Source organism: Cydia splendana, chromosome 10 (assembly GCF_910591565.1).
Source record: "Cydia splendana chromosome 10, ilCydSple1.2, whole genome shotgun sequence".
Taxonomy (NCBI): Eukaryota; Metazoa; Arthropoda; class Insecta; order Lepidoptera; family Tortricidae; genus Cydia; species Cydia splendana.
In genome coordinates, this window is record NC_085969.1 from 1373937 (window position 1) to 1401545 (window position 27609).

General features: G+C 35.6%; 2 protein-coding genes and 1 non-coding gene across 7 annotated transcripts in view; all 3 read left to right on the forward strand.

The window, feature by feature from the left end:
• Positions 1-208: 208 nt before the first annotated feature.
• On the forward strand, positions 209-16513 carry LOC134794090 (E3 ubiquitin-protein ligase Mdm2-like). Of its 4 annotated transcripts, none has more exons than XM_063765782.1 (6): positions 209-296; positions 4301-4378; positions 8270-8385; positions 8929-9120; positions 12360-12539; positions 12600-16513. In XM_063765782.1, the coding sequence occupies exons 1-6, from the start codon at positions 269-271 to the stop codon at positions 13098-13100; spliced, it is 1095 nt and encodes a 364-aa protein (XP_063621852.1). In that variant the 5' UTR covers positions 209-268; the 3' UTR covers positions 13101-16513. The 4 variants fall into 4 exon arrangements, with proteins under 4 accessions (XP_063621852.1, XP_063621851.1, XP_063621849.1 ...); XM_063765781.1 differs by having other exon boundaries at positions 211-296; positions 12360-12509; positions 12540-16513; XM_063765779.1 differs by having other exon boundaries at positions 211-296; positions 12360-16513.
• Trnat-ggu (transfer RNA threonine (anticodon GGU)) lies at positions 12068-12144 on the forward strand. Its single transcript has one exon. It is a non-coding gene; the product is annotated as a tRNA-Thr (tRNA).
• Positions 16514-25285: 8772 nt separating the features above from the next.
• LOC134794091 (thymosin beta) overlaps positions 25286-27609 on the forward strand; it is a 31417-nt gene continuing 29093 nt past the window's right edge. The window contains exon 1 of one of the 2 annotated variants that reach the window (XM_063765786.1): positions 25286-25304. The gene's annotated coding sequence lies outside the window, so the exon portion shown is untranslated. The remainder of the gene's footprint in view (positions 25305-27609) is intronic. The other variant, XM_063765783.1, reaches the window with a different exon arrangement.

Consider the following 27609-nt stretch of genomic DNA (forward strand, 5'->3'; position numbering starts at 1 on the left):
ATTTTGTGTTTTAATAACTAATTTTATGTTTATGATAATTCCATTTGCTGAGGAAAGTCTATACCTACAGTACAGTGCTGCCATCTGTGTACGTATTAGAACATTAGAACCCATAAAGTTCGGATTTGTTCCATTGGCACGTCACTAAAGTGCCATGGTGTTATCTTCCCCCCCTTGTTTCACACCCTCAGTCGCCAATACAGACGCGTAGTTTGACAACTCGTTTGAACACGACTTCGACCAGCGACTCCAGCGAGTGGCGACTGAAATGAATACAACTGCTTCATATTCATCAGGTATGTTTATTTTGTACCAATATCTAAAGTGCATTATTGTAATGTTTAATAAAAACCATGTGTTAGTGGAATGTGGTAATTAGGTCTCGCTGTTTTACTACAAATACTCGCACAGTAGTCACTTTTGTGAAGGCCAACCAGTGGTGCAAAAAAGACCGGAAGAAAAAACTGTCAGGCGCTTGTAATTTCTTAGGTTGTTTTGTGAATTTGGCGGTTGTATGTCTTTGATTTTCCTAGATGGGTAAGTTCCATTGTTTACATTGTGTAGTGTAGTGCTAACTTTGCATTATGGACAGCCGACAGATTTAACGTTACTATGTAGTGAACGAGTTCTAGTTTTCCACTCGTATAATGTAAACAAAACAGTAGGCTTTCACAATTCGCATTCCTCCAATGTCTGAGTGCAGAATGTTGTTTTGAATTTTATACCTATCAATGATATCATAACATAAAAATATACGTTCTTAGTTTAGCAGTCTAAAATATCCTTGTCTTACTTATGTAAATCTGTAGGATCAAGAATAGGATGATCTCTGTCTTACCTGTACTGTAAATAATCATTTTTACTGTATTGAGTCTTCTTGAAGATCAAATCCTTTCTTTCCGCCAATAATTTCAGCATAGTCAACTCAAGAGACTTAAGCCCCATTTAGATGATTCAAGAACTTACATGCAATTTTCATTACATTGTGATATTTGGTAGATCAACTGAATTAATTGTACTCTGTAATTAGCAGTGTATCGAATATAGCATGTAAGTTCTTGACCTGTCTAATTTTTTAAACCGCCATAGTGTGGTAAATGAGTCGGCTTCAAAATAATTTAAATAATCAATGGTATAAAAACTATCTTTATAAAAAGTTAATTCAAATTTTAACAACAGTATATTCATTAGCAGATTCGAGAAACTCTGAAGAATAATGGTTCAAATTGTTTCCTTTTCATTAATTATCCTTATTGCTTTTATGTATCTACATTATTAAGATGCAAGTGGAGGACCCGTCCGAAATTGCCTTTTCATACAAACAGTCCTCATTTTCCTCTCTGGATATTAACATTATTGAAAATATTTTGGTACAATTTGTTGTATATCAACTACAGCGATGCCCCTACATTTGTTTTTTTATTTTTCGAATTTTTAATTGATAAGTATAAGAGTTAGAAGCATTTAAACATTTATGAAATCTGTTTTTCGCTCCTAACTTTTACAATAATTAAAAAATCGAAAAAAGTCAAACGTAGGGGCAGCTATGGTTAATAAGGTTGACCGGAAGAGAATGTCTTATGGCATTAAGTTTGCCTTTTGTACAATGTGTTTTTTCCTATGTGCAATAAAGATTGAATAATAAATAAATAATATACCTACATCAAATTATGTAAAAATATTTTCCATAATGTTAATATCCAGAGAGGAAAATGGGAACTATGTTTGTATGGAGAAACGGCAGTCCCCTGTCCCCTTTCCTCTTAATGTCTTCACATATTAAACAGTTTTATATTCCATTACATAGATAATAAAATGGCTTATAATATGATAAGAAAAGCATTAAATTGTGCTTAATAATATATATGAATGATAGCCATTATTTATCAACTCATGTGGTTGGGTCCATATGACTTTTGATAAGATTGGCGCTAATTTTGTCTGGGCTGTTACTTTTATCAAAAATGTTTTTAAAGTTTCGTAAATCGGTACGTCAGTAAATATTATCTATTGCAGTTTAAAAATAAAATCAGAAACAGGTTTAAGTACAATATAAACAAAGTTAGCAACAGGTAATTTTATTACCATACAGATGGTCCAAGCCTTGATGTCCAAATTCCGTCCGATTTTTCGTAGTTTTCGAGTTATGAATTTTTTAACTTTCGTTAAGAAAATCCGGGGTCAATCAAATCAATGCGCGATTTCGTCGCGTCGCTACAAGTACATGCGGCCCGCACCAATTTTGGTGTCTAGCAGTAGTACTGACCGCGCAGGAACGGACGCATGCTTGCGCTAACGCCACCTTGCGGTCATATCTGTCTTAATAGACGCGTTTTTAACAAGCTTTTATTAGGTCGACCTGTATGTAACTAACTATGTAATGGAATCTAAGGTAACTAATTTAACCATCTTCCAAGGACCGTAGCGTCATGAAAATTGGCAGCTGTATGTAGTTCTGATGACAATACAATAATATGGTACTGTCGAACTGATCTGACGATGGAGACAGGAGGTGGCCATAGGAACTCTCGACCTGTATGTAACTAACTATGTAATGGAATCTAAGGTAACTAATTTAACCATCTTCCAAGGATCGTAGCGTCATGAAAATTGGCAGCTGTATGTAGTTCTGATGACAATACAATAAAATGGTACTGTCGAACTGATCTGATGATGGAGACAGGAGGTGGCCATAGGAACTCTGTGATGAAACAACGCACCCTAATTGTGTTAGGGGTTTTTATAATTGTCTCGATGAGTAGGTATTAGTTGTCGGTCGTAAGAAAAGTACAGTCAGCGATAAAAGCTTGTACCAAAAATGAAACTTTTGCCAAAAACGAAATTTTTGCCAAAAACTTATAAGTCCCCGCGTACTTGTACAAGTACAAATTAAGGATAGCACTTCAGACCTGACATTTTAACTACATAGATGGCGTAACTGCCTAATGTACTTACTCAAGTACAAATTTTTCATTCCCCATTTACCGGGTAGTTTTTTTACAACGGCAACACTGACACGGTCATTCTCATTATATATTCTATGGTCAATTTCGCCATGTTAGACAGGTAAATTCAACTGTCAATGTCAGTGTCACTTTTTCGCAAGATGGCCACACAGTCAGGTCGCTGGCCAGCACGAGGTAAAATAATCGGTTTATATTGAAGTAATCACTTGTTTTTTCTGTTGTCATACGAATGTATTAGTATATTTAAATTACAAATATTGTAAAATAAACAATATTTCAAAGAACGCTGTATATTTAAGGAGGTTTGTGATTGGTCAAAATATTTTGTACTTACGGTAGTACGTTCGGTCTAACTTACAAGTATTTTTTTTCTTATTCTAGCGTTTGATGAAAAACAAATGTCACAACTTCTCAATTACTATGACTTCAAGGACTCGGACGATGCAGATATGTTTATATCTAAACCCTACCAAGAATCAAATAGGGACTTTTCTTCGTATTCGGAACATGAAGATGGAGAAATATAAGTTGCAATACGCGGACGTGTATCTAGTCATCGATTTCAAAGTGCTCGTGGTCAATGAAGTGGGCGTAGCCTTGGTAGAAGTACAAGTCCACAAGGGCCCGACGTGGGCTAAGTGCAAGGGATAGGTCTGGAGATCTAGTCCAGGTTCTGAACACCCAAATCCAACCTCCGTGGATGTAGTATGGTATTAAAATAATGAAAAGCGGTTTTTTTATTCAGCTTTTTATAAGAAGGAGATTAGTTATATTGTAATAAAGTAAAATTTTTACTTTAGTGATGTTTAGAGAAAAAATATGATTTAATTTTAATATTAAATAAATCCTTTAACTTTTTTAATTATACTGTGTAAAAACCCAATGTACTCACACAAGTACAAAATATTTTCAATAATTTCCTTCTTAAAGAGGTGCTATACATAATAAACATACCATAAAAAATAATGAAAATAAAACCTCACTTCAAAAAATCTCTAAAATCGTCATCTTTTTGTTTCGGTCTGAAGCACTATTCTTGGTTTGTACTTGGTATAGTACATCCGGCAGATATGACTACTGCTGTCGGAAAAACATAGGACTTACGAGGTTAAATTAGAGAGTGAACCTTCTGTATATAGTACTATTATTTAATTTGTGCTTATAGTGGCTCAAACCAATTTGTCAGTCAGTAAGAACCAGGAAAACTATACTCATCCTTTTCTTTTGGGTGCTAGTAGTAGTGAAGTAACTAGTGTAAGACAAAGATAGTATGATTATCTCTGTCTATGATTGAAATGAGACAGTCCTTTGACAAACTATATGTAATGTTTCAGAACAATCGTGGCTAACCCCGGCGCACAGTCGGCGCGGCTCGTTAGAGAGCACGCTTAGTATCCAGGGAAAGGAGACAGGTATGTCGCTGTTACAACTTGCCCTAGCCATCTCAACCTTTGGTAGTCGGATATCGGTGCGGCCAAGGCGCTCATAAATATCTGAACACGCGTCTATTGTCAAGGTGAACACCATGGCCGATGGAGTCTGTACGGATAGAGAAGAGTGATAGAATGTATTGGATACAGCTCGGTCTGTGTAAATGTGCCACGAGGCAAAAGCGCGGTTGCAAAACCTGGGGCGGCGCACAATCGCACATCTACACAGACTGAGCTGCTTCGAGCGGCAATTTCCTCGCGCGGCGGCTTGTTCTGTGCTACCTACTTGTAGGGATGTAGGAGCCAGCCGGCTTTCGCCCGCCTTTTGTGAATGAAATCACGTCACCCATACCCACGGCATGTACTTACAAGGATGAATCACAAGTCCACAACATGTGATTCATAAACAAAAGTTCGAATACCTATGGATTTTTTTTTTACAAAATCTGACTAAAGCCACAGAGCTAAAAATGTTTTCAAATTTGCGATGCATGCTCTATTATGGTGTTGTATTGAATTTTTATGTATGAAATGCATGGTTAATATTGTATACAAATACACTATGTTTAATAATTATCTATGCATGTCTTAACACAATTATTTAAATTTTCCTTTTGACTGTAAAAAAATGTCTTTTTTTATAAAAATCTAAAAAAATATGTATAGTTTATTTGCCATTTTGGCATTTATTGTTATGTAAGTAAACTATGTAGTTAGGTAAGTACTTATTTATGTGTATTAATGTTCACTGCTGTGTGGTCTACGTATTGGTAAAAAATATTTTAAGAAAATTTTAAATTTGTATGAACTGTCATTTTAGTACAAAGGTACAAAAGTATGACGATTGAAAACGATTGGCTAATAAAAGTAGTAAATTAGCCAATTGGAAAGTCGTATGAGTAATTTATCTGGGATATATAAAAACAGCTTACATCCCTTTCTCATAAGCGCGTCCTTACTCTTTGCCAATGTCATGTAAATAATAACAAGATAATTTTCTTCCAAGTATGTATCTGTTTATTTATTATTGAACTCAAGTAAAAACACTTGTGCAAATTCCCAGAGGCGTTTTTTTGTCCGCACAACCATTTAGCGTGTCGTGTCATCGCTCCGTGTCCGATGCTTGTACAGACTTGTCGGATTCCTATGCCGTCTGTGTTCTACTTATCAGACTGAAACAATAACTATTGTTCTTGATAATATTATGATTGACTGTCATTCAATATACTTCCGTAGTTCAATAAAAAAATGTCTTGTTCTGAATAAACAATGATTCACAGGTCTGCGATGAAAAAGATTTTTGAATAATTGCGTGTCAAATGTGTTAGTGTTGCAAATATAAGCTTTATTCTATTATATCTCGTCAAATTTTTTTTTATTTAAGTTAAACAAATATCTAACCGATCAAACAACTTTGTCAGTAGAAAAAGGCACGAAATTCAAACTTTCTATGGGACGAAAGCCTATTTTTTTTTTAATTTTCCGCTTTCTTCTACTGACGGAAATGGCTTGACGGCTTGACTTTAGCTCTATACTTAAATTAGTAAATTCGCTTGTTTTTTATAGTCTTACTTTAGTGAACATTGATACACCTAGATAAATATTGTCACTAACAAGCTTTTATCTTTTCTTTTTCTTTGATAACATATATTTTGGGTAACTTATATATTGTATGAGACTACAACAACTCTTCCATACTTGTATTTATTCACACTTGACTCAAGTATCCACTTCAATCTGCTCGAACTGTAAGTAGAGGTGAAAGGCGTGCTTCAGATAGTATATGGTCAACATGTTTTCATGCTCTAAATACATAATGAAGACTGATCTATTGATTCTACACTATTTTGGCCATCTATTCTGAAAATATGTATTTAAGGGAGAATTATTTGAACAGATATTTCCAGATAGAATGAGATAGATATGAACAGATAGTCAGTGTGATATTATTCTATCTAACATTAAATTTAATTTGCATTAAAAATTTAAGATAGTCAGTGTGATATTATTCTATCTAACATTAAATTTAATTTGCATTAAAAATTTAAACATTTAATGTTACTTTAAGGAAAGTCACTGATTTAAACTTTCACGATTTTTACTCATTATTATTCACAACGACGGGATTTAATCGCGTAAAATTAAGTTTTAAATTTACCCCCGACGGTTCGAGGACGGCGTTGTCCCCGAACGGTTGTTGTCTTCTCCAAGACCACGGGGACAACGCCGTCCTCGAAACGTCGGAATTTAATTTTACGCGACTAAGGAAAGTCGTCATCAAATATATCAAAGCGGCCAAAATACTCACAAATGTTACTGTACTTTTGAGCACCTTGGCCGCTCCAATATATCTGATGGCGACTGGACAATAATTAGACATAGTATTCTGCTTTTACTGTGGGTTCAATTCCTACATTACTAAATCTCTAACAACAACTTACACAAAGAAGAGATTTTAATTAGTTTTAGTAACCAAATAATAATATTAGGTATTTTACGGGCTCTCTAAGCCTCTAACTCAGTGGTGGGCAAAGTACGGCCCGCGGGCCATCTCCGGCCCGCGAATGGATTTTATCCGGCCCGCCGCCGGTCCTATGAAATAATTAGTTAGTATATGGCATACACTAATTATTTCACAATACGAGTACAATTAAATTTCCTAAACTTTCTGGCCCCCCATGACGAAAGTTTGCCCACCACTGCTCTAACTTAAGGAATGCTAGAATGAGCACTAATCACAATGGTATAACATTGCCAGATGTCGGGGACAGCGGTGGAACCACACGAAGAGGTTCCGAGGAATCCACATCAATACAAATACCATAGACACTGTGCATTGTCAAACCTTTACTCATAAGTTTGAGAATGGACTAATCACCTGCTGACGTATTTGTAGTGAGAAATATTGAGTAAAAAGAAAATATAGACAATATTTATTTTCATTAAAATACTGATAATTGCTGTTAACTTTGAAGTTATTATTTTAATTAGGATACAATATACAATACTGTGTTGTATGTATGTACAATTGGAAATTCTACTCATTGTTGAATATTCTAGAATAAATGTATTGCAAATACGTCGGTTGCCGAAAATCCTGCGTTCTTTAGATAGCATAAGTACTTACATTTGACATGATATACAAACATCTTGGTTTGACCAAGTCGCTTTTAAAACACTTAACCATATTTAGAAAAAAATACTTGTACTATCTATGGACCAGATAACATTAAGATTAGCAACATGTATTTGCACCCAACAAGACAATGCTTTATATGGCTAAATATCTTACATTATTAGTTCTTTATGAAGCATTGCATTGTCACAATAATTGTTTGTTACATTAATACTTGTATTGTTTGTGATTTTACTGTATTTGGTAAGTTTTACAGTGGAAACGTATGCATTTTGTGTTATTTTAAGCATGCTAGCGAACTAAGTATGTATGTTTGATTGAAAAAAAAAAGAATGGAAAAAAGACTGACAAAAGATTGAAGGAAATGAAAAAATAAAAATAATGGGAAATTAATGCAAAAATAGGAAAAGTGAATGGGAAAGAAATGCAGAAATAAGAAAAAAAGTTTAGATATGCAAAAAAAATTTGGAACATGAAAAAATAATCATAGACAAAAAAAATAAACAAAAAAAGTATGTCTGTCAAAAAAAAAGTTTTATGGACTGATGGAAAGGACTGGAGGAAATGGAAAACACCTTATATATAACTGGACATCACAAGGAAAATCACGAATGGAGTATTAGGGTGAAGGCATTAGGGCAATCGGAAGTTTCTCGAACTTTCTGGCTCAGAGATAATAGGGGAAGTGGAACATTGTGTGTTGTGTGTGCATTTTCTGAGGTGTTGTGGTGTTGTAGATTATGTGCGAGACACGAGCGACACAGATTGCTCCAGCGACAAGGGGGAGTACGAGCCGGTGACGGAGCCCGAGGATGAGGGGCCGCTGGACTGGGACTCTTCTGGACAGAGCGACGTAAGACTTTTTTTTTTAATTTTAGACCCCATTTTAGAATAGAATAGAAATATTTTTATTCGTGAGCACAAACACAAAAACGAAAATTATACAAGCAGAGAAATATAAAAAGGAGAATGTGCCATGAAATGGTCTCACCTCAGCATGTTGCTGGCGACTTCCAGTGCTGATCTTCCGATTAGACCATCCGGTGAAAACAATCACAACTGGTAACATGAATATAATAACAAAATTAATATATACATACAAAAGACACGGATAGTCTTCTTCTTCCTCTTTGCTCATTCCCACATTAGGTGGGGTCGGCTCTCCAAATTTTTCTGCGCCATGACATTCTGTCTAGGGTTGTCGGGGATGTATGGTAGAATACAGCTGTTATATTGGGTCAAACTCATCTTGGCCGTACATTACGCCTGATATTTACAGCTAGCGCCATGCATTTTAGTAACTGAACGGAGAGCTTAAAGGGTCTTATTTCTTTTCGGACATCAAACTTGTATAATGTATACCTTGACTTATATATCTTTCTTCTCTTTATTCCAGAACGAAATAATAGCAACAAAAGTGATCGAAGTGAGCGTCGGCGACGACGGGGACCTCGAGTTCGCGGACTCGGAGCAGGACGAGTCCGAGGGCAGCGACTCCGAGATGGACCTCCACGACTTCTGGGAGTGCGCGCAGTGCCGCGCCGAGAACAACAACCCGCTGTACCGGTACTGCGAGAAGTGTTTTAAGGTGAGACACGTTCCATGTTTAACTTGGAATTATTAACGGCCCGGCCGGGTGCCCCTTAATACGCCTAACATTAATTGTCATAATATGAATTCGCATAACAGATTTGGCATAAAATAATTGTTCATAACATTAACATAATAATAAAGAAGCATAACATTTATTGCGCATAATAATAAATTCGCATACTTGTATTATGCATAACATTATTAACTGTAACTTTAACTGTCACATAATGAATTAGCATAATTTTATAAAGCGAGGGAATTAGATGGATCAGGGCAAAACCAACTCTGTTAGGTTCAGGAACCTTCGTTTCGCTTTGCTCCCGCCTTAGCCTTCGATGTTAGGTTAGGTTTTATTTTTCTAACAGCCCGATACCGATAATAGATACCTTTATTCACATCACGTCCTAATTAACTCCTCAGATCTAATAAAATAAATTAAATAATATGCCATACAATCAAAATTACATTAAAAATAAATAAAACAATGAGTATCATCATCATCATCAGGCTATATAGTAGTCCACTGCTGGACATAGCCCTCCCCTAAAGTGCTAAACAATGAGTGTATACTATCATAATTAAATTTGTCAGTACCTATAACGGGTAAATAGAACCATACCTATAAATTGTTAGAATGGAAAAAATAGTCCAAACTAAATTTTAATTGACTGCAATTGCTTGCAAATACCGCTTTTTGGTAGCGTAACAATCTTTTTTCTTCCTTTTATAAATTTATATTTATATCATTTAATAATTATGCAAAGTAACGTTATGCTTATTACATTTATCCCAAGTCATCGTTATGACAATTTACGTTATGCGCATTAACATTATGCGTACTCAGTTATGCGGAATAATGTTATGCCATTTAAAAGTTATGCTTAATATATGTTATGCCAATTAGAATTAGGAGTATTACGTTATGCGAATTAATATAGCCTGGCCCGGCCACGACATTGCGCGACCGCAGCGATATTGTCGGCGGCGGCAGCCATAGGTTGGAGCGAGACACAGCGATCGGACCTTTCGTTCCCACATATGGTTGCCTCCGCCGCCGCCGCCGCCGGTCGCGCAATGTCGTGGCCGGACCGTAACGCGACATGGCAAACCTTATTGACAATGCATGAAGGTTGTTATTAAACTGTAACCGTACGCGTCTGGAACCGTCCTTGGCGGTCAAGGAGTTAATGAAAATAAATGTGTGCAGTCCTAGAGACTGAGTATAATGTGATAAATTATTCTTGGAGAAGCATCTTGGGAAATAAACTTGTGAATACTATTATTCATTATGTTCAATCCCGTTTTTTGGAACATATCTTTTTACTCAAAAGTGAGAAACAACATCATTTTAGATAAACTGAAGAGTGTGTGTGTGAGTTCATAGATAAATAAGCCCTTTTGAAAAGGCACTCGTCAAATGTTAGTGTTTGTGTCCAGTGAAAATCTTGTTGTGCACGTTAGAGGTGTGAGTTTGTTTGTGTATATGGCAGAGACACTGTTAAGTCAGAAATAAAAAACCGGGCAAGTGCGAGTCGGACTCGCGCACGAAGGGTTCCGTAACATAATGAAAAAAAAAACGGAAAAAAAAAACGGAAAAAAAATGCAAAAAAAAAACGGTCACCCATTCAAGTACTGACCACGCCCGACGTTGCTTAACTTTGGTCAAAAATCACGTTTGTTGTATGGGAGCCCCATTTAAATCTTTATTTTATTCTGTTTTTACTATTTGTTGTTATAGCGGCAACAGAAATACATCATCTGTGAAAATTTCAACTGTCTAGCTATCACGGTTCGTGAGATACAGCCTGGTGACAGACAGACGGACGGACAGCGAAGTCTTAGTAATAGGGTCCCGTTTTACCTTTTGGATACGGAACCCTAAAAATCAAAGAAACATTTACGTTTCGTAACGATGTTCTCGTATATATGTTGAATGTTCGCGAAATGTGAAAGGAAATACGAATGTGTGTGATATACCTGGCTGAGGTATAAGAGATGAAAGCTACTTTTTAATGCATCTGGACTGGATTAAGTTAGTCTTAAAGGTAAGTTTGTAAATAATGCGGGTTTCATACTGATACGGCCCCGCACGCCGCGACGACGTGTGAGCATTTGAGCATCATGCAAACATCGTGAGGAAACCGGACTAATCCCAATAAGGCCTAGCTTTTCTTCTGGGTTGGAAAAACGCCGGGACAACGCGAGGAAGATGAAGAATAAGTCTTGTCTAGAGTTCGTCTAAGATAACTTTGCACCTAATTGAATAGAGAAAATACAGGAGGTGTCATTATAAACATTATATTTTCATTTCATCAATTTAACATTAATGATGACATTTCCACACTTTGTAATTGTAAATTGCATGCAGAGTAACTTGGTCCGACTCTGAGCCTGTTGCACGGACATGATGGTCGCACTTTTATCATATATTGTGTCTTGCGCTACGCTCGCACTCGATAAAGTGACAGCCACGATGACAGATGATAGTGCGACCATCTTAGGTCCGCTGTACGATTTTAACAAATTAATGTATCGTTTTTTGCAGAAAATTCTTCTAGTCTGTGCGGAAAGAGAAGAGTCGTAGTATGTATAGTCCTCGCGCTGAGTCCTCGCCTGCGCGGTGCGGGGGCGGGGGCGCCGCCGGGCGGACGCGCGGGGCGGGGGAGGGGCGTCCGGCGGCGCCCCCGCCCCCGCACCGCGCAGGCGAGGACTCAGCGCGAGGACTATACATACTACGACTCTTCTCTTTCCGCACAGACTACAGAATAAATGAGAATAAATTGAAGTGTTAGGTTTCCCAATATGGGGAAATTAATAACAATCAGAAAAAAACAGTTCAAAACTATATCAATCAAGTAGATACATCTACGAACGATATTAAAAATTAAAAATTGTAATTAAAGGAAAAAGAAGGAATGGAAATATTTGCACACTTCTGGTAAGCTTCGGTAGCTCAGTTGGTTAAGAGCAATCGGACCGGTGTTCCGAAAGGTCGCAAGTTCGAATCTTGCCCGAAGCGGTGAATTTTTCCATATTTCCTTTATTCAAACATTTTCTTGTCTAACATTCTTTGCAAATTAAAACAATTAATTAATTTAATAGATTTTTAAATCCCAAAAACTTACTAAATAAAAATATAATATCTGCCAAATGTAACCAAATATTTTTTTTTTTTTTCAAAACTGTCCATAACAAATATCTATCCATGTACTAAATATTTTAATCCAATTCTAGGTACGTAAAAACTTCTTCCCGCCGAGGCCGAGAAAAAACAAGCGTAAGCGAGTATCTGACGTTCCGCGAACTAGCTCGGTCGATTCCGGGGTCGAATCCGCCTTTAACAGCCAGGAGAGTCTATCCCAGGCCACTGACCATGATAGCCAGGTTGCTAATAGCCAGGGAACTGATAGCCAGGTTACTAATAGCCAGGGAACTGATAGCCAGGTTACTAATAGCCAGGGAACTGATATCCAGGTGACTGATAGCCAAGCAACTGATCTTAGTCAACCTGGCTCCAGTCAAATCGAGCTAAGTCAACCTGAGTCCCAAGGTACATCCTCTACGCCGATTTTAGGTAGGCTTTTAAAGCGCCGCGCTGAATCCGCCGATCGTAATAACAAGAGAATGAGAATCGATTATTCCGATAGTGATAGCGAGGATGAGCCTAGATGTAGGAAAGCTAAAAGCGCCGATCCCGAAGTAGCACCTTTAGTTAAAACTACCAGCGATCCATCGCTTACAATCGATGATTCTGTCAAACTTACTAAGAAAGCGATTATCAATTCGATTAAAGATAAGTTCGAGAATGAGAATCTGTGCATAATTTGCTACGCTGAGCCTAAGTCGGCAGTTTTCGTGCATGGTAGGATAGCACATATTTGCTGTTGCTATGAGTGCGCTAACAAGGTTTGGAGGAAGGCTAAAAGGTGTCCGCAGTGCAATTGTAAAGTTAGTAATGTTTTGAGAGTTTTGTAGATATGTGAACGTGCGAGCATGTTTATAAAGGTTTGTACTAAAATGGGGTCGTCCATTAATTACATCACACAAAATTTTGATGTTTCAGACCTTGTCACACTTTTTCATAGCAAAAAGATAGGTCTTTGATACGTACTGTCACACTAGGCATAACAAATTTGTAAAAAAAAATGCGACGCGAAGTATTACTCAAATAAATATTTTTGACTTTAGTACAAATCTTGATAAAAATGCTTCTGCGTTAACGACACAGAGTTTCGCCTGGAACTAGAAAAAAATTAAAAATAAACATCTAATAATAAAATAAAAAACAAATAAACAATTTTGAAGATTTTACGCTAAATTATTCGTTATAGGTACCTTATAAAGTCAGTATTTTTTTCTCGTTCAAGGCGAAACAAAGTGCGACATTTCGAAATCTCGCTTGCTTTATTTAAATCGTACCAACCAACAGATGTGTTCACATTTTCGGTTTTGCTCCGTCTATTTAATGCCTTAAAAAACTCAGTAACTGAGTCTATGGCTTGAAAAAGGCTGAGTTTTTAAATTAGATATGTACTCAATGTTTTTAAATTTACCTAAAAATACAATCATTGTATTGATGATTAAAGTCACTAGTAAATAAGATTATTATTAATTTGCCACAATTTTCAGTATTTTAGGCTAAGTGAGTGAATGATTCGAAATGTTGTATGTCATTTGAGTTGTAAGAACTTTTTTTTTAATGTGCGGACAACCTTTATAGCCAACCGCCTGACAATTAATTCAGAACTTCTGAGCAAGCCGTCTGACGATGTGGTATGCTAAATAAATAAATATTGAATATGCTAACCAGATTTATTTTTGACAAAAAACCATTAAGTATTTCATGTTGCCTGTTCCCCGTAAATGCGGTAATCTAATAATTATTTCTGGAAAGCACATGTTTTTACTATATAATATTTGCCTGAATGGTGACTATAGCTATTTACAATCGTCAAAATAACGCCACAGGTACCACATTGCTAGATGACTCGTTGCGGAAACTGAAATATTTTGTACAGATGTAGTGCATAATTATTTTCCATCGTATTCTCACGGAAACGTACGAACGTGTATTGCTATTTCAGTCAGTCTCGGTACAAAAAGTACTGAGGTTGACTGAAGTAGCATGACAAATACGAACGTTTCCGAGAAAATACTACGGCAAAACAATTATTCACTGGATCTGTAGGTGTTTACTAAACTCATAGTCGTAAAAAACTGCTAAATGACCATTCGTTTACCTTAGGTGCCATTCATTTGTTATGTAAGACGATTTTTGCCAATTTTTGACCCCCTCCCATCCGTAAGAAAAAATAAGAATATACCATACCTCCCCCTGTATTATGTGAGAATCTAAAGGGATAAATAGAATACAGTTTTTATTTTTCAAAGAAACATTTATTAGTAGGGGTCACTTGGGTCTTGCAAATCGGTTAACTGCGGTTTTTTATTTTAATTTTTGGTTATCAACTATGGTTTTGTTTTAAATTGCATTTTTGCGATCTTACGTAAGAACTGTCAAGACTCCCTCCACCCCCTTGTAAGAAAAAATAAGTCATGTACAACCCCTCTCCCCCCTAAATCGTCTTACGTAATAATTGAATGGGGCCTTATTGTATCGAAGTATGGTCTACCAGTTGTGTTACAGTTAATACATCAATCAGCCTCATCAGCTTCAAACATAAGTACGATACAGATTTTGCAGGCAAATTGAGTCGTAAAATAGTAATTTAAATACGAAATTGCTTTTTAATTAAGGAAGCTGAGTAAAAACAATTAACAAGTTTTGCTGGAATTCGTGAGGCATAACGTACCCTTACCACGAGTCACTGATAGTGTCAATAATGATATATTCACTAGCGTGTGCGTAACTTACTTTCTATGCATCTCGCTCGTACTGGTTCGTTAGTGCGATTAGTACGAACGAGATGTATAGAAAGTAAGTTACGTAGACGTTAGTGAATATGTCAGTTTTGACACTGTCAGTGACTCATGGTAAGGCTACAGGCCTTAAAAAGGTTTCAATTATATTGAACAATTTTGATTAATCAATCAAGAATTTTAAAGATGATTAACAATTACATGATTATATTGGTTCAACGCGACACATTTCGTTTTTTTTTTATATTTAATTAATTCATTTCGTTATGTCCAGGAAATATCTCTTATTTCCTTATAATGGTAATTCATACAAGGGACGGTGCTATAGGATAAAATTATAGAATAGTAAAGGCTTCTACAGACGTTGCAATAAATGGCATGCGATTTTAGATCATCGCTGGCTAAGTAGGTGCAAGGAATTCGACCTATCAAATGCCGCAATGTATCGCAAATCGCATGCGATTATCGTGACGTTTGTAGAGGCCATTATAGTGAAATTGATTGGAATAGACTAGTGTAGAAACTCGTGCCACCGAACAGAGTAATATATTTCTTTTAAATTAGTTTAGGGTTAAAAAGCTTCATAGCTTGCACTGGTTGTAATTTGTTTTAATGCCAAAAGTGAGGATCATTTTTATTTAGTTAGACCACATAGCTTTTAGCTTGAAGCTAGATGCAAACGGAGTTTAATTTTAGGTTTCGAAGGAATTCAAATAGATGGCGCTTTCTGTATAGGTTGTCTATGGTCTGTTTTTTTTTTTATATTTTACCACGTGGTAAAATAATTCAAATGCGTTTGTATATTACGCAACTGTTGAATTTTGTAATAGAGTATCTCCTGATACCAAGGAAGTTAAGTGATTTACATGGATAGACCGAATAACATAATTATTTATTATTGTAAGCTTATGGTTATAGAATTAAAGATTTTCTGTCACATTTGCCTCATAGGTTTTAGTGCATTTGTGCCCAATTAAATACGTGCTATGTATTTGAATTTTTTCGCGGGGCGGTAACTTTCCTAGTATATTTCTAATCAAGTGTATTTTATATTGTTTGTTGAGTATAAACAGGAATGGCATTCGATATAATTTAAAAACAATGTCTTCCGTTAGAATATTCATGTTCATTTTGTAGAAATAGGAGTTTTTCAGTATACAAATCCAATCTTTTTTAATACATGTACATATTTGATGTAAATTCACACAGTTATGTGTGTGTATGTAAATAAATACTGTACACTAATATGAAACACAAATGTACAGTAGAGTTATTGTCAGTAATTTAAATACTAGGTCAAAGTTACCGTTCTTTTCACATGTTATTAATTATTAACCGCATATCATTTCACCGCTTAGAAATAAGATATTTTAAAGCAATTTGTTGATTAGTAAAGAATTAAAATATTATATTAGGTTAGGAATCCAATATTTGTCATTAAACTACCCCACCACTATTCTACCGCGTAGAGGATTTATCACTGTTTACTTGTTAATTAAAATTTCCTTGCGAAAAATTTATTAAACCTATTTAAAAATGTAAATTACGATCTCTTTTGTTAAAACCTTGTAAATAGTAGGTTATTAGTTTTATTAAAACAATTGTAAGCCTCGGCTCGCTTATATATGATAAAATATATAAAAACAGAAAAAAATCGAACGATCAAAAGGTATTATAATAAATAAAAGTTATTTTTCAGCAATGTTGCATTTTAATTACCTATATAATAAACCCTTTTAATTGTTTCTTGAAAGTACACAAACTGGTTTTATTACGATAATTAATTATTGATTACGTTAATAGTTTCAGATTTTACTGCTAATTGGTAGGTAAGTATGTGCTTTCAAGAAATAAGTAATACCTGTACTAAGGTGGTGGTGCTGGTGCTCGACGCGGTCACAGTACATGTCATCTTGAAACTTAAGTCATTGTCAATAGAGCTGGTGACAGCAGGGTGTCATCTATTGGACGTTAGCAGGTCGAGAACTAGTACCACCATCTTACTACCCACCTAACATAACAGCCGTAATAGCGTATCCCGATGTTAACGGAATAAATTATTTAAAATTCCTACTGGCTTTCCATTGAGTTTTACGGCTGTTATGCGTAGTAAGGCATAATGAATATAATGGAAATCGACATAACTTAGAATTTCTCAGAAGGAAAATTGGTCTTCAAATGAATTTTTAACCTAGTGAACGCCACAGACGGCAATTGACGTCAACGCAAAATCGTGACAACGACGCCAAAGATGGCATTTGACGTCGATCGTTTTTTGATGAAAATCTACTGAAAAACACCCCACTTTTAGGTTGGCATTATTTGTGGGTTATTCCCACTAGTTACCACCAAGTTGTTACCAGTGGCAACTACCGGGAATTTTTTTCCCACCTTTTACCACTGGTAACTACTGGGAATAAAAATTCCCAGTAGTTACCACCAAAATTTTGTTAGAGTTAAATACTAATAAAAACACTATAAATAGTGTAGTATAAATATATAGAGTAATTTAATGAATAATTATAAGTCGATTAGTGTTTTAGTAAACTCCCTTAAAAGTGACCAAAAATATTGAAACAGTTTAACCGGTACTAGTACAAAAACTATGATATGTGACGTTCCACGGGAAAAGGTACCTTATGAGGGTTTCTAGTTTCGGAGATATGAAATGTTTTGTAAAGAGGTGAAAAAATGCTCAATTTTTTTTTATTGTGTGATCTGAAACCTTAATGCGTAACGTTTGTTTACCTGTTTTTATTTTTGTTATAAGTTAGTTATAAGCCTAGTAATGTCGTCTCAGAGTTTAGTAGAAAAGGTACCTTATGGAAAAAAGATTGAAAATTCCCAAAAAAACTAGTCAATACGGGAAAAGAAGTTTGGTAGAGAACTGTATTAGCATTCTGCAAAACTAATTTGATAATTTCAGTTCTGGTTGGGGCGCCTCGCAAATATTATAACCGTACATCGACCGACATCACAAATCCAAGTAGCCTGCTATTATACCAAAGTTACTCTCGTCAAGTCTTTCTTAACTAGAATAATCTTCATTTGGTTTGGTCGCATGCAGTAAATCAGCCATTGGTTTGCTGAAAAATGCCAATACCCGACGCATTACCTTATGGAATATCTGAGGTCATTGAACCTCAATGCCGCTTATCTTCAATAGCAACCGAAATATATTATTGATAAGAAATAGACGATTTATACCATCTTAACCCCAAAATATTATTAGTTTATCCTAACTGTTCCATCATCATCATGCCTCATCATGTAACTTAATCACAAGGTACCTTTTCATTACATACAAATTATTGGTCTTTTTTAAGATTATTATGACGAAGAACTAATTAAATTTGGGGCAGTTTAATGTAAATTAATATTTTCTATTCATAAAAGATAAACTGTAATATGATTGATATTTTGTAGTGATGTATTATTAGATTTATTTCCATAAGGTACCTTTTCGTAAATGTATGGAGCAAATACTGTTATTGTTATGTAAGTTTAAAGTGGCATAAGGGGTTAAATATAGTATTTAGTTGGGGTTTTAGCATTTATTTCATTTGAATGACAGAATTTCTTTCATATGTGCTCAGAAAAGTTGTTTGTGTGTCACATTAAAAGTAAAAATATTCAATTTTGTGATTTTATATGAAAAAGTCAGAAAATACATTTTCACCTCTAAATCGGTATTGTTTTTTGCTTAAACTGTCTGTCAGTGTCGTTTTCTAATAGATAAAATTTAAATCTTGAGAGCTTATTGCAATCAATCGTGAAAATGAAATAAAACTTTATTTTCAAGAGATTGGTTAGTATACACATAAATCAGTCGATATCAAAAGTTTCTATTTGCATTATAGAACAAGTCGCAATATTTTTTTAATCTCAGATATATAAGGTATTATTATTTGTAGTCAACTATGTAACTTACTTCAGGAACATAGTTTTTTAGGCGGCTAAACTTAAAACTTCTCTATCGTAAAGTTGCTCATTTCACAACATTATTTTCAAAAAATCATATCTCTGTAACTACGCAACCTGGAAGGTTGATCTTTTGTGTTATCGATAGCTTATTTATTGTAGATTACTGGGGTATGCATAACTCCATACCCGCCATAAGGTACCTTTGACCGTGGGACGTCACATATATGTACATAAGGATAAATTTAATAATCCATTTAGATGATTTTTCAAGTGATTTTATTAGGTAATTCAAAATAACTCTATTTATACTATTCATACCTACTGTTTTTATTAATATTTAACACTAACAAAGTTTTGGTGGTAACTACTGGGAATAAAAATTCCCAGTAGTTACCACTAACCCGAGTTGGTGGTAACTACTGGGAATTTTAGTTCTCTGGGAAGTTACCAGTGGTAAAAGGTGGGAAAAAAATTCCCAGTAGTTACCACTGGTAAAAACTTGGTGGTAACTAGTGGGAATAACCCTTATTTATTCACAAAACTAAGTTTTACCCCCGTGGCGTCAGTGGCACGGCAAATGAATGCGCCGTTTGGCGTTCAAAAGGTAAAATCTTTTTTTAGGGTTCCGTACCCAAACGGTAAAAACGTGACCCTATTACTAAGACTCCACTGTCCGTCTGTCTGTCACCAGAGGGCCTACCGGGAACCACGTTCGACGTGGTGCCTCTGTCGCACTTGTAAGTTCGTACTTGTCCTGTTTTTTAAAATTACTATTGGTCCAGGCAAAAAGCTGTGTCCGTTCGAATTAGTCCGTTCGTAAGAATTGTGTAGCCAGCCATTCTAGACACAAATAATAAAGGATAGTAGGTATTTCGTGACAGTACTGCTTTACCTACAGTGGTGATTATATACGATTACCTAGGTATTATTTTACTTGCAGTTTGCTACTGACATGGTTTACCAAACAATAGTACAATACTATTTGCACATAAAATGCTCAAAATACCACTAAAACCATCTTGTCTCACGAAAACCGAACTAATCCATTAACTTCTGTTTTGAAGGGATAACAATTTTCAATGCCAACGTTTTCCATGTTCTTGGCAAACACTAACAAAACAAAATAGTGACGTCACTTCCATTTATAATTGTGGAGCTGGAGTACGTAGTAGTAGAAAAACATGTTCCAGGCTAAAAATAGACCTACTCTTAGTCAAGCTAGACTCAACACTTTCGCTAAACCAGCTCAAATGCACCCTCAGATTTACAACGACGTATGTCTCGCGATAGAACTATTACACTAATCAAAAAAGGGAATTCGCCTCCACCTGTTTAGGACTAGTTTTCGTGAGGAGTACTTAAAGGCCTGTTAGCGATACAATTATAGTAGTGAGTTAGGTATACCTACATACTTTAGGTATTTGTTTAGCTGATTATTGGATCCAGAAATTGACGGTTTGATACCTAAATCAGCTTATAATATTTGAAAAGTTCTCATGGTTTCTCAATTTGATGTGAACTTTGAGATTTGTGGGAGGGACGGAACCGAGAAGCTTCTCATTTTTGATGTCGATGAAAAAATATACGTTGGAATTTCAATTACATACAACGTGAATCAGAAAAGTACCTAGGTATAGCTAGACTAAGAAAAGTCTGCAACGATTTTGATAGCATACGCAGTGCAAGTGTACATTATACGTCATAATTTCATAAAAGTTTGACGTTTAAAATAAGACTTGCACTGCGTGTGCTATCAAAATCGTTGCAGACATTTCTTGGTCTAACTCTAGCTACCTAACAGAAAAGATTCATCTCCGTTTGCATTAGCTCTCATCTCTTATCTAATTAAGGAAAATGAGAATTTTAAAGTAAGGAATGAACAACATTAACGCGTACCTACTCTCGCAACGCAATGGACCATCAAACGCACGCTTATCGTCAGCAAGCAGCAAGTGTACTTAAGTACGTGCTTGGGAGCAATAATGTAGGTACAGTCAGTCACGTCTGAAAATATCGATAAGGACGATGTGCCAAAAATATGTAGGTATACACAGTACCTTATTGGCGGCACTAACGTAGTGTAGTAGGTACTTACATAGTTTTGGGACTTTGTCTTTATCGATACTTTCAGACGTGACATCGGAGGCACACTAAGTTACAAATCTGCCAATTCGTAAACCTTATTTAAAGACATAGATTCCACCATTGATCAGTCAAGTACAGTGAAACCTGGTTAAGTGGGACCTGGATAAGTGAGAAACCTCTATAGCTGGGACTCATGGTGCGGCCCCGACACTTTAGCACTGAATTACCTCTGTTAGTGAGATAAAACGAACCTCTATATAACTGGGATTAGTTGTTGTAATTTTATAGTTACATTTACCTCTATAATTGAGACAGAGAGTGTATTTTACCTCTTTTACTGAGACTATATTTATAAGATTACATTTTCCTAATTGTTTTTTTAGAATTTTATACGAATTACCTCTGTATCTGAGATAACGTCAATCTATGACCTCTCTAACTTGGACTTTATTGATCTATTTCCGTATACTTACTAACTCTTAGTCTATCCACAAATTCCGCATTTGCTTAATTGTGTTTAAACGACTTCAAGTTTCATTTAGTTACTTTATGTAGTTAAAACTATCGAAACGAAAGCTGAAATCTTGATAAGTAACACGAATAAACAAATTTTCATTTAATAAATTTCTAAGACCCAATGAATTCCGTATCAAATTTAATTGGAAAATCTATCCTTTGGAAAATCATTCAAAATAAATTCAAAGAAATATTTAAACAGACTTAAAAAATATTTAGGGACAAGGATTATTTTACCTAAACATTTAAAGATAATTACAAAATACCTTATTAACCACCTCTATAACTGAGATATATCCTCTATTCTCACCTCTATTAATGGGACCCTCTGTAAATGAGACAGAAATGTATTTGTACCTGGCTAACTGAGAGCCTGGGTAAGTGAAATACCTCTTTAAGTGAGACAAATCTGCTCGTCCCTTGAAGTCTCACTTATCCAGGTTTCACTGTATTACTGAGTACTGTAGGTATATCCGTTCGCGGATGGTGTGTTACTCATAGCTTCATTAACATTTGTCTTGCCGTCAGTACTCGTGACTTATGGGTATGAGACAAGTAGCGTTTCAATGTGACATTATTATTGGAACATTAAGGAGACGCTATAAGTACCTACAATACCTACATAATATATTTGTTTAGCAGTCTTATCTCCTTACTGTTGAACTGAACCGATTGCACCCTTCGACGTTTGAGAATTACCTACGACGAAAATACCGACAATTAATATAGATATAGAGTTAGACCAAGAAAAGTCTGCAGAGATTTTGATAGCCCACGCAGTGCAAGGGTTATTTTACACGTCACACTTCTATGAAATTATGACGTAATGACGTTTAAATAACACTTGCACAATCTTGGCTATCAAAATCGTTGCCAACTCTAAGTAACTTTATTTATCTTAACAAATTTTAGTCGTCGTGACAAATATTTTGTTTCAAAAAATAACTGGTCCTCCGAACCGGATAATAAAGATATCGTACGACAGTCACCACTATGCTGCCCCATACCCTGAGTAAAACGGTCGTAATGGCAATTGGAAATTCATTCATTGCGAAAATCGATGTTGAAATTTCATTTTTCGCTGTAGGCCCCCTGGTTTTTTTATAGCTTTTTCGGTCCGTCGTGCCTTCGCGCGTTTACCTAATTCAATTTTCGCCTTTTTTACTGACAAAGCTGGCTTGTCAAAGAATAGTTGTTATTGTTACTGATAATAAAATAAATAATAATTAACAGCCAGCTACAGGCAAACGCCGGCTTTAGCTCGTTTGCAACTTAAACCACAAAAACATGGTCCTTCGAACCGGATGACCAATCGTTTAATAATACCTAGAGCCAACTATTAAATTAAAACCTCTATTAAAAAAAGGAAGTAATTGAATCCTTGAATATTATTAATTACATAATAATACATAGCGGTAAGAGCGTGCGACTTTCAATCCGGAGGTTGCGGGTTCGAACCCCGGCTCGTACCAATGAGTTTTTCGGAACTTATGTACGAAATATCATTTGATATTTACCAGTCGCTTTTCGGTGAAGGAAAACATCGTGAGGAAACCGGACTAATCCCCATATGGCCTAGTTTACCCTCTGGGTTGAAAGGTCAGATGGCAGTCGCTTTCGTAAAAACTAGTGCCGACGCCAATTCTCGGGATTAGTTGCCAAGCGGACCCCAGGCTCCCATGAGCCGTGGCAAAATGCCGGGATAACGCGAGGAAGATGATGACATAATAGTAAAAAAAGCTTTGCTGCGAAGTTTAACTAAGAATCAGAAATTTTGAGTATGTAATAAAAGAATCAGGTTTATTTTTTTTTTCAGTTTATGAATCCTTAACAAATTTTCAAAAACGAGAAAGCTTAGATAATATTCGGGTTTAGATAGAGGTAACAATATTTTAAACTGTGGATAACTCCATAATTTATTCAGTTTGCATCGTACACGCGATAAATACACAGTTAAGTAGGTACTTTATCTATTTATTTGGTTAGAAATTGTTGCTAACTCGCTAAGCCGTTTATCGCAGGGTTGTTGACATCGTTCCTTTCACTGTTCAGTTAATATTATGGTTAAAGTCAACTTAGAAAATATAGTTCTTATTTGAAGTCTATTTCTATTTAATGGGATACCCTCAAGCGATGAAATTCACTTGACCATATCTTGCTATTTACGGGTCCGCAGAAATTAGCATGTAGTACGAACAGCAAGATTCTTTGTTGTCCATCGGTGGACCTTATGCCTTTTGTAATAAGGTTTACGAACTGTCAGGTTAACATCAGTGTGGGTGGTGGTACCTTAAATGTCCGGCCGAAGTTTCGGTTTCGGTATAAAAATTATGTTTCAGCCGAATCACGAAGCAGTTTGTGACCGAAATAGGTTTCGGTTACCAACTGCCGATTCTTTTGGCCGCGCCGAAACATTTTCGGTACCGGTAATGTCCGGCCGGAGTTTCGGTTTCGGTAGGTATATATAAATCATGTTTCAGTCGAATCACGAAGCAGTTTGTGACCGAATTAAATAGGTTTCGGTTACAAACTGCCGAACCTTTTAGCTGCACGAAGTTTCGGTTTCAGTACAAAAACCAAACTTGGTAAACTGCAGGACTTGCAGGAAGCACGTACGTCGTACTCGAATAAGTATCTATTATCTACATACGGTAGAAAGAGAGGTGATTGTACCTATAAGTTGTTTGTCTAGCATTAACGAGGCATAACAAACTAAAGCACTTAACTCAATATTCAATATCCGTGCTGAAATCCAGGCACACTCACGCATGCGTCTGCTTTTAGATTGTTTTTTTTTTCTTTTTAAGTCTGAGTTTTAGCTTGAAGCTCCAACGCCTCCAATTGCCATCTGCTTTAGATTCAATTGTATAATTAAATTACGAATAACATTAGCAATTGGCTGTGTAGCCAAAAAATATAATTACAAAATGCACCCTTGGACAATTAGGAACATCAGGAAATGCTTTAGCAACCTGGATGTTGCCAAAACTGCGCTCTACAGCTGCGAAATTCCTGCTCCAATAACGGGAGGAATAAATCAAAAATAATTGGACGAGCGTCAAGCATCATCGTTGGAAATAGCGAATTCAACTGGAGAAGAGTTGGACTGAGACAGATTTATCTAACTAATATAGCTGTCTCTTGTTTGCGGATATTGTTTTAAGAATACGGACCCCCGGTAGAGGGAATAGATTGTAGGTTTGCACTTGACCGAGCGCTCCCCTCATTTGATTGATTTGGGTGATTCACTGCCGGTAGGGAAGCAAATTTAATGTCTTATTTGAGTACTTTAAATAGTTTGAATGTATAAGATAAAAAGCCAATTTGCTAAGTACTCATTAAAATAACTGCAAATCTGCAACTAGGCAGTTAACAATGGAATTAATTAAGCCATTTTAATCTAGATTAAGCGAGATTGCCTGTTTTATGTGCTAGGCTCGCTGGAGCGAAGCCAGGACAAACCCATTATGGTAAACAATTCAATTTGACTCTAATAAATTTTCTCGGAGATCATAGATTTAAAAATGCAGTTGATTGAGATATTTACGTAAACTAACTTAATTGCATAACCCATTTAAACATTCCAGTTGTTTAAATAAAATGGTTAGGGCAAGTGATAGTGATTCATCGTAAAAAAAAATAAGTATACGTGTGTTGTATATACCGCTAGGCGCACCCCCGCGCTGCCGCTCGACACATCGCAGGCCGGCTTATTCAGTACCCAATTGACGCCCGTGCCGACAACAGTGCTCCTACGTTCCACAAAAACTTAATGTGAGTCATCCTTTACATTTCTTCTTTTTTAAAAATAAAAAAAAACGTGAAAATTTAAACTCCAGTGTTTGAAACAATTAAAAAAAAGTATGCGTTGTCTGTGGCGTTTTAATGATGGCGAAAATTGTATTAGCAGATTGTCGTGTTGGTTGTTTTGAGTTGTTAACGGAACTCTTTTGCTGTTTATGAGCATGCATGTCTTTACATGCCAGAGGTGTTTTTAAACATCTACCCAAGTGCCAAGTGCGTTGCATTGTCTTTGTATCGGCTTTATCGCAGACGTTCGTTTCCGGAGGACGTGATCCGTTTGTTAATATAAAAAAAAAACATTTTAATTAAATTGTTTTACCAAGTGTTGGGAGGGGCAATAACGGACAGGAAAATTATAATTATAAGTTTTGTTTGCCTTTTCCTATTGGATATCTATTCCTGGAATGTTTCTTGTTCATTTGTCATACTTAACAAAAACCGTAGGAAGTTTTTACTCATCTATTTTCATAATAAAGAAGGTAGTTTACGAACTTCTTTAATAAGAAAACTTTTAACTACGTAATGAACAATGACAAAGTTGACAAAGTATCACAATAGCAGATGAATTGTTCGGAACGAGGACTCGACGATGTCGAAGAGGGTGCGTCAGATTTAGGGGAGACAAGCTTTAATAAAACATAAAGAAAGTAGTTCATTCACAATTCAAATTGATTTGTCAAAATGACAGCTCGAATTTGTCACTTAAAACCTACACACCGCCATGCTGTCTTCCAAAAATTTTCTCTAAAAAAAATACAGTTAACTGTAACGTTTCGGTTCGTTTGCCAGAATGCGGTGAATTTAATTATGTTAATAAATGCAATTAAGCCTCACAGCAAGTGTCGTTCAACTTTAAGCTCTTAAACCGGAGAAGAGCAATGAATTTTGCACATTAAATCTTTTCATAAGACACTAGGTACTATTTTATTCATAACCTTTAATGTAAGCGCTTTAGAAAGGACACTTCAGATTACCTTCGGAATTTTGTCCTTAATTTTAATAGCCTTCCTTAAATATCTTATACATAACTTTTAAAAAAGAGTAAAAGACTCAGGCTAGTGCGCCTTTAAATTTACTACGTGTAATTTCTCCATAAAAAGGCTGCAGTTTTATGGCTTATAAAGCCCTTGAAAAGGACACTCCGGGTTGTCCTTGGTGCAATGTGAATGAACCCAAATCGTATCGGGCACTATATATAGCCACATGACTAACATGTGGTGGCCGTTGATATTTGTTATAACAAACTTGAGGATTTGTTTTAAGTTTTCAACTTAAAACAATCTCATAATTAAGAATCTGAATCTCTATGGCTACCGAATTAAATAAAAAACCAGAGAAAACAATAGGTACATATTTAAAATCCTGAATTTATTCATTAACCATTTAACATTAACATTAAATTATATTCAAATTCTTAATTAGAGATCGTGTAAGACGAGCTTAAAATAAAAATATCAAAAAAAGTGTAAACGTGTATTGTTTTTTAGTAATGAGAGAATATTATCATCGTTTTCCTTCCGGGAAACAGTTTGAAACAAAAGGTTCTACGCCATTAAATTTCATTATTATTGATGAATATCTCCTATCCACCATTGTTAAACTTATATTTCATAAATAAACCGTTAACGGCCTAATTTTTAAACTAAACTGATTCATAAGTACCTTGCTTAAAATACCTTTCATCTTGAGGGTGGATTTCAAAATCCAGCGAAAACTTATGGTTCGGTATTTATAAAAAAAAACTAGTAGGTTGTGCGAGTTGCAACTTTTTTATATGTTTTTAAGAACTATTATCTTCATGTTCCTTGAATTACCATCTCCAATAACTTAATAGTTTTTTTTATATAAAATGTTTTATGTGTCTAAAATCATCACCGTCGACCGGAAAAATCTGAACCTTTTTGTTTGCAGTGAAAATTATAGCATACCTATCGTACGATTGCGATTTTTCTTTTACTTATATCTTTTCCATGTTGTTGTTTAACACATGAAAAAATATGCAATAATTCCTTCACCGAGAAAGTACATTTAAAAATATTTAAAATTTTGTCACGAATATTCGTCAACACCGTCATGGTAATGTCAATGTGAGCTTATCTCGGTGTATGAACAACGAAATACCGCTAAAGGTCCTTGCCCTATTTTTCACTTTAGTATAGAATGCCAAAAATGATTTCACTATAAAGTCACATCACTGAATCGTGAGAAATATTACGAACAAATTTGTAAAACGTAGTTTGTCACAACAGAGCATCATCACCGTTATGCTTTGGTT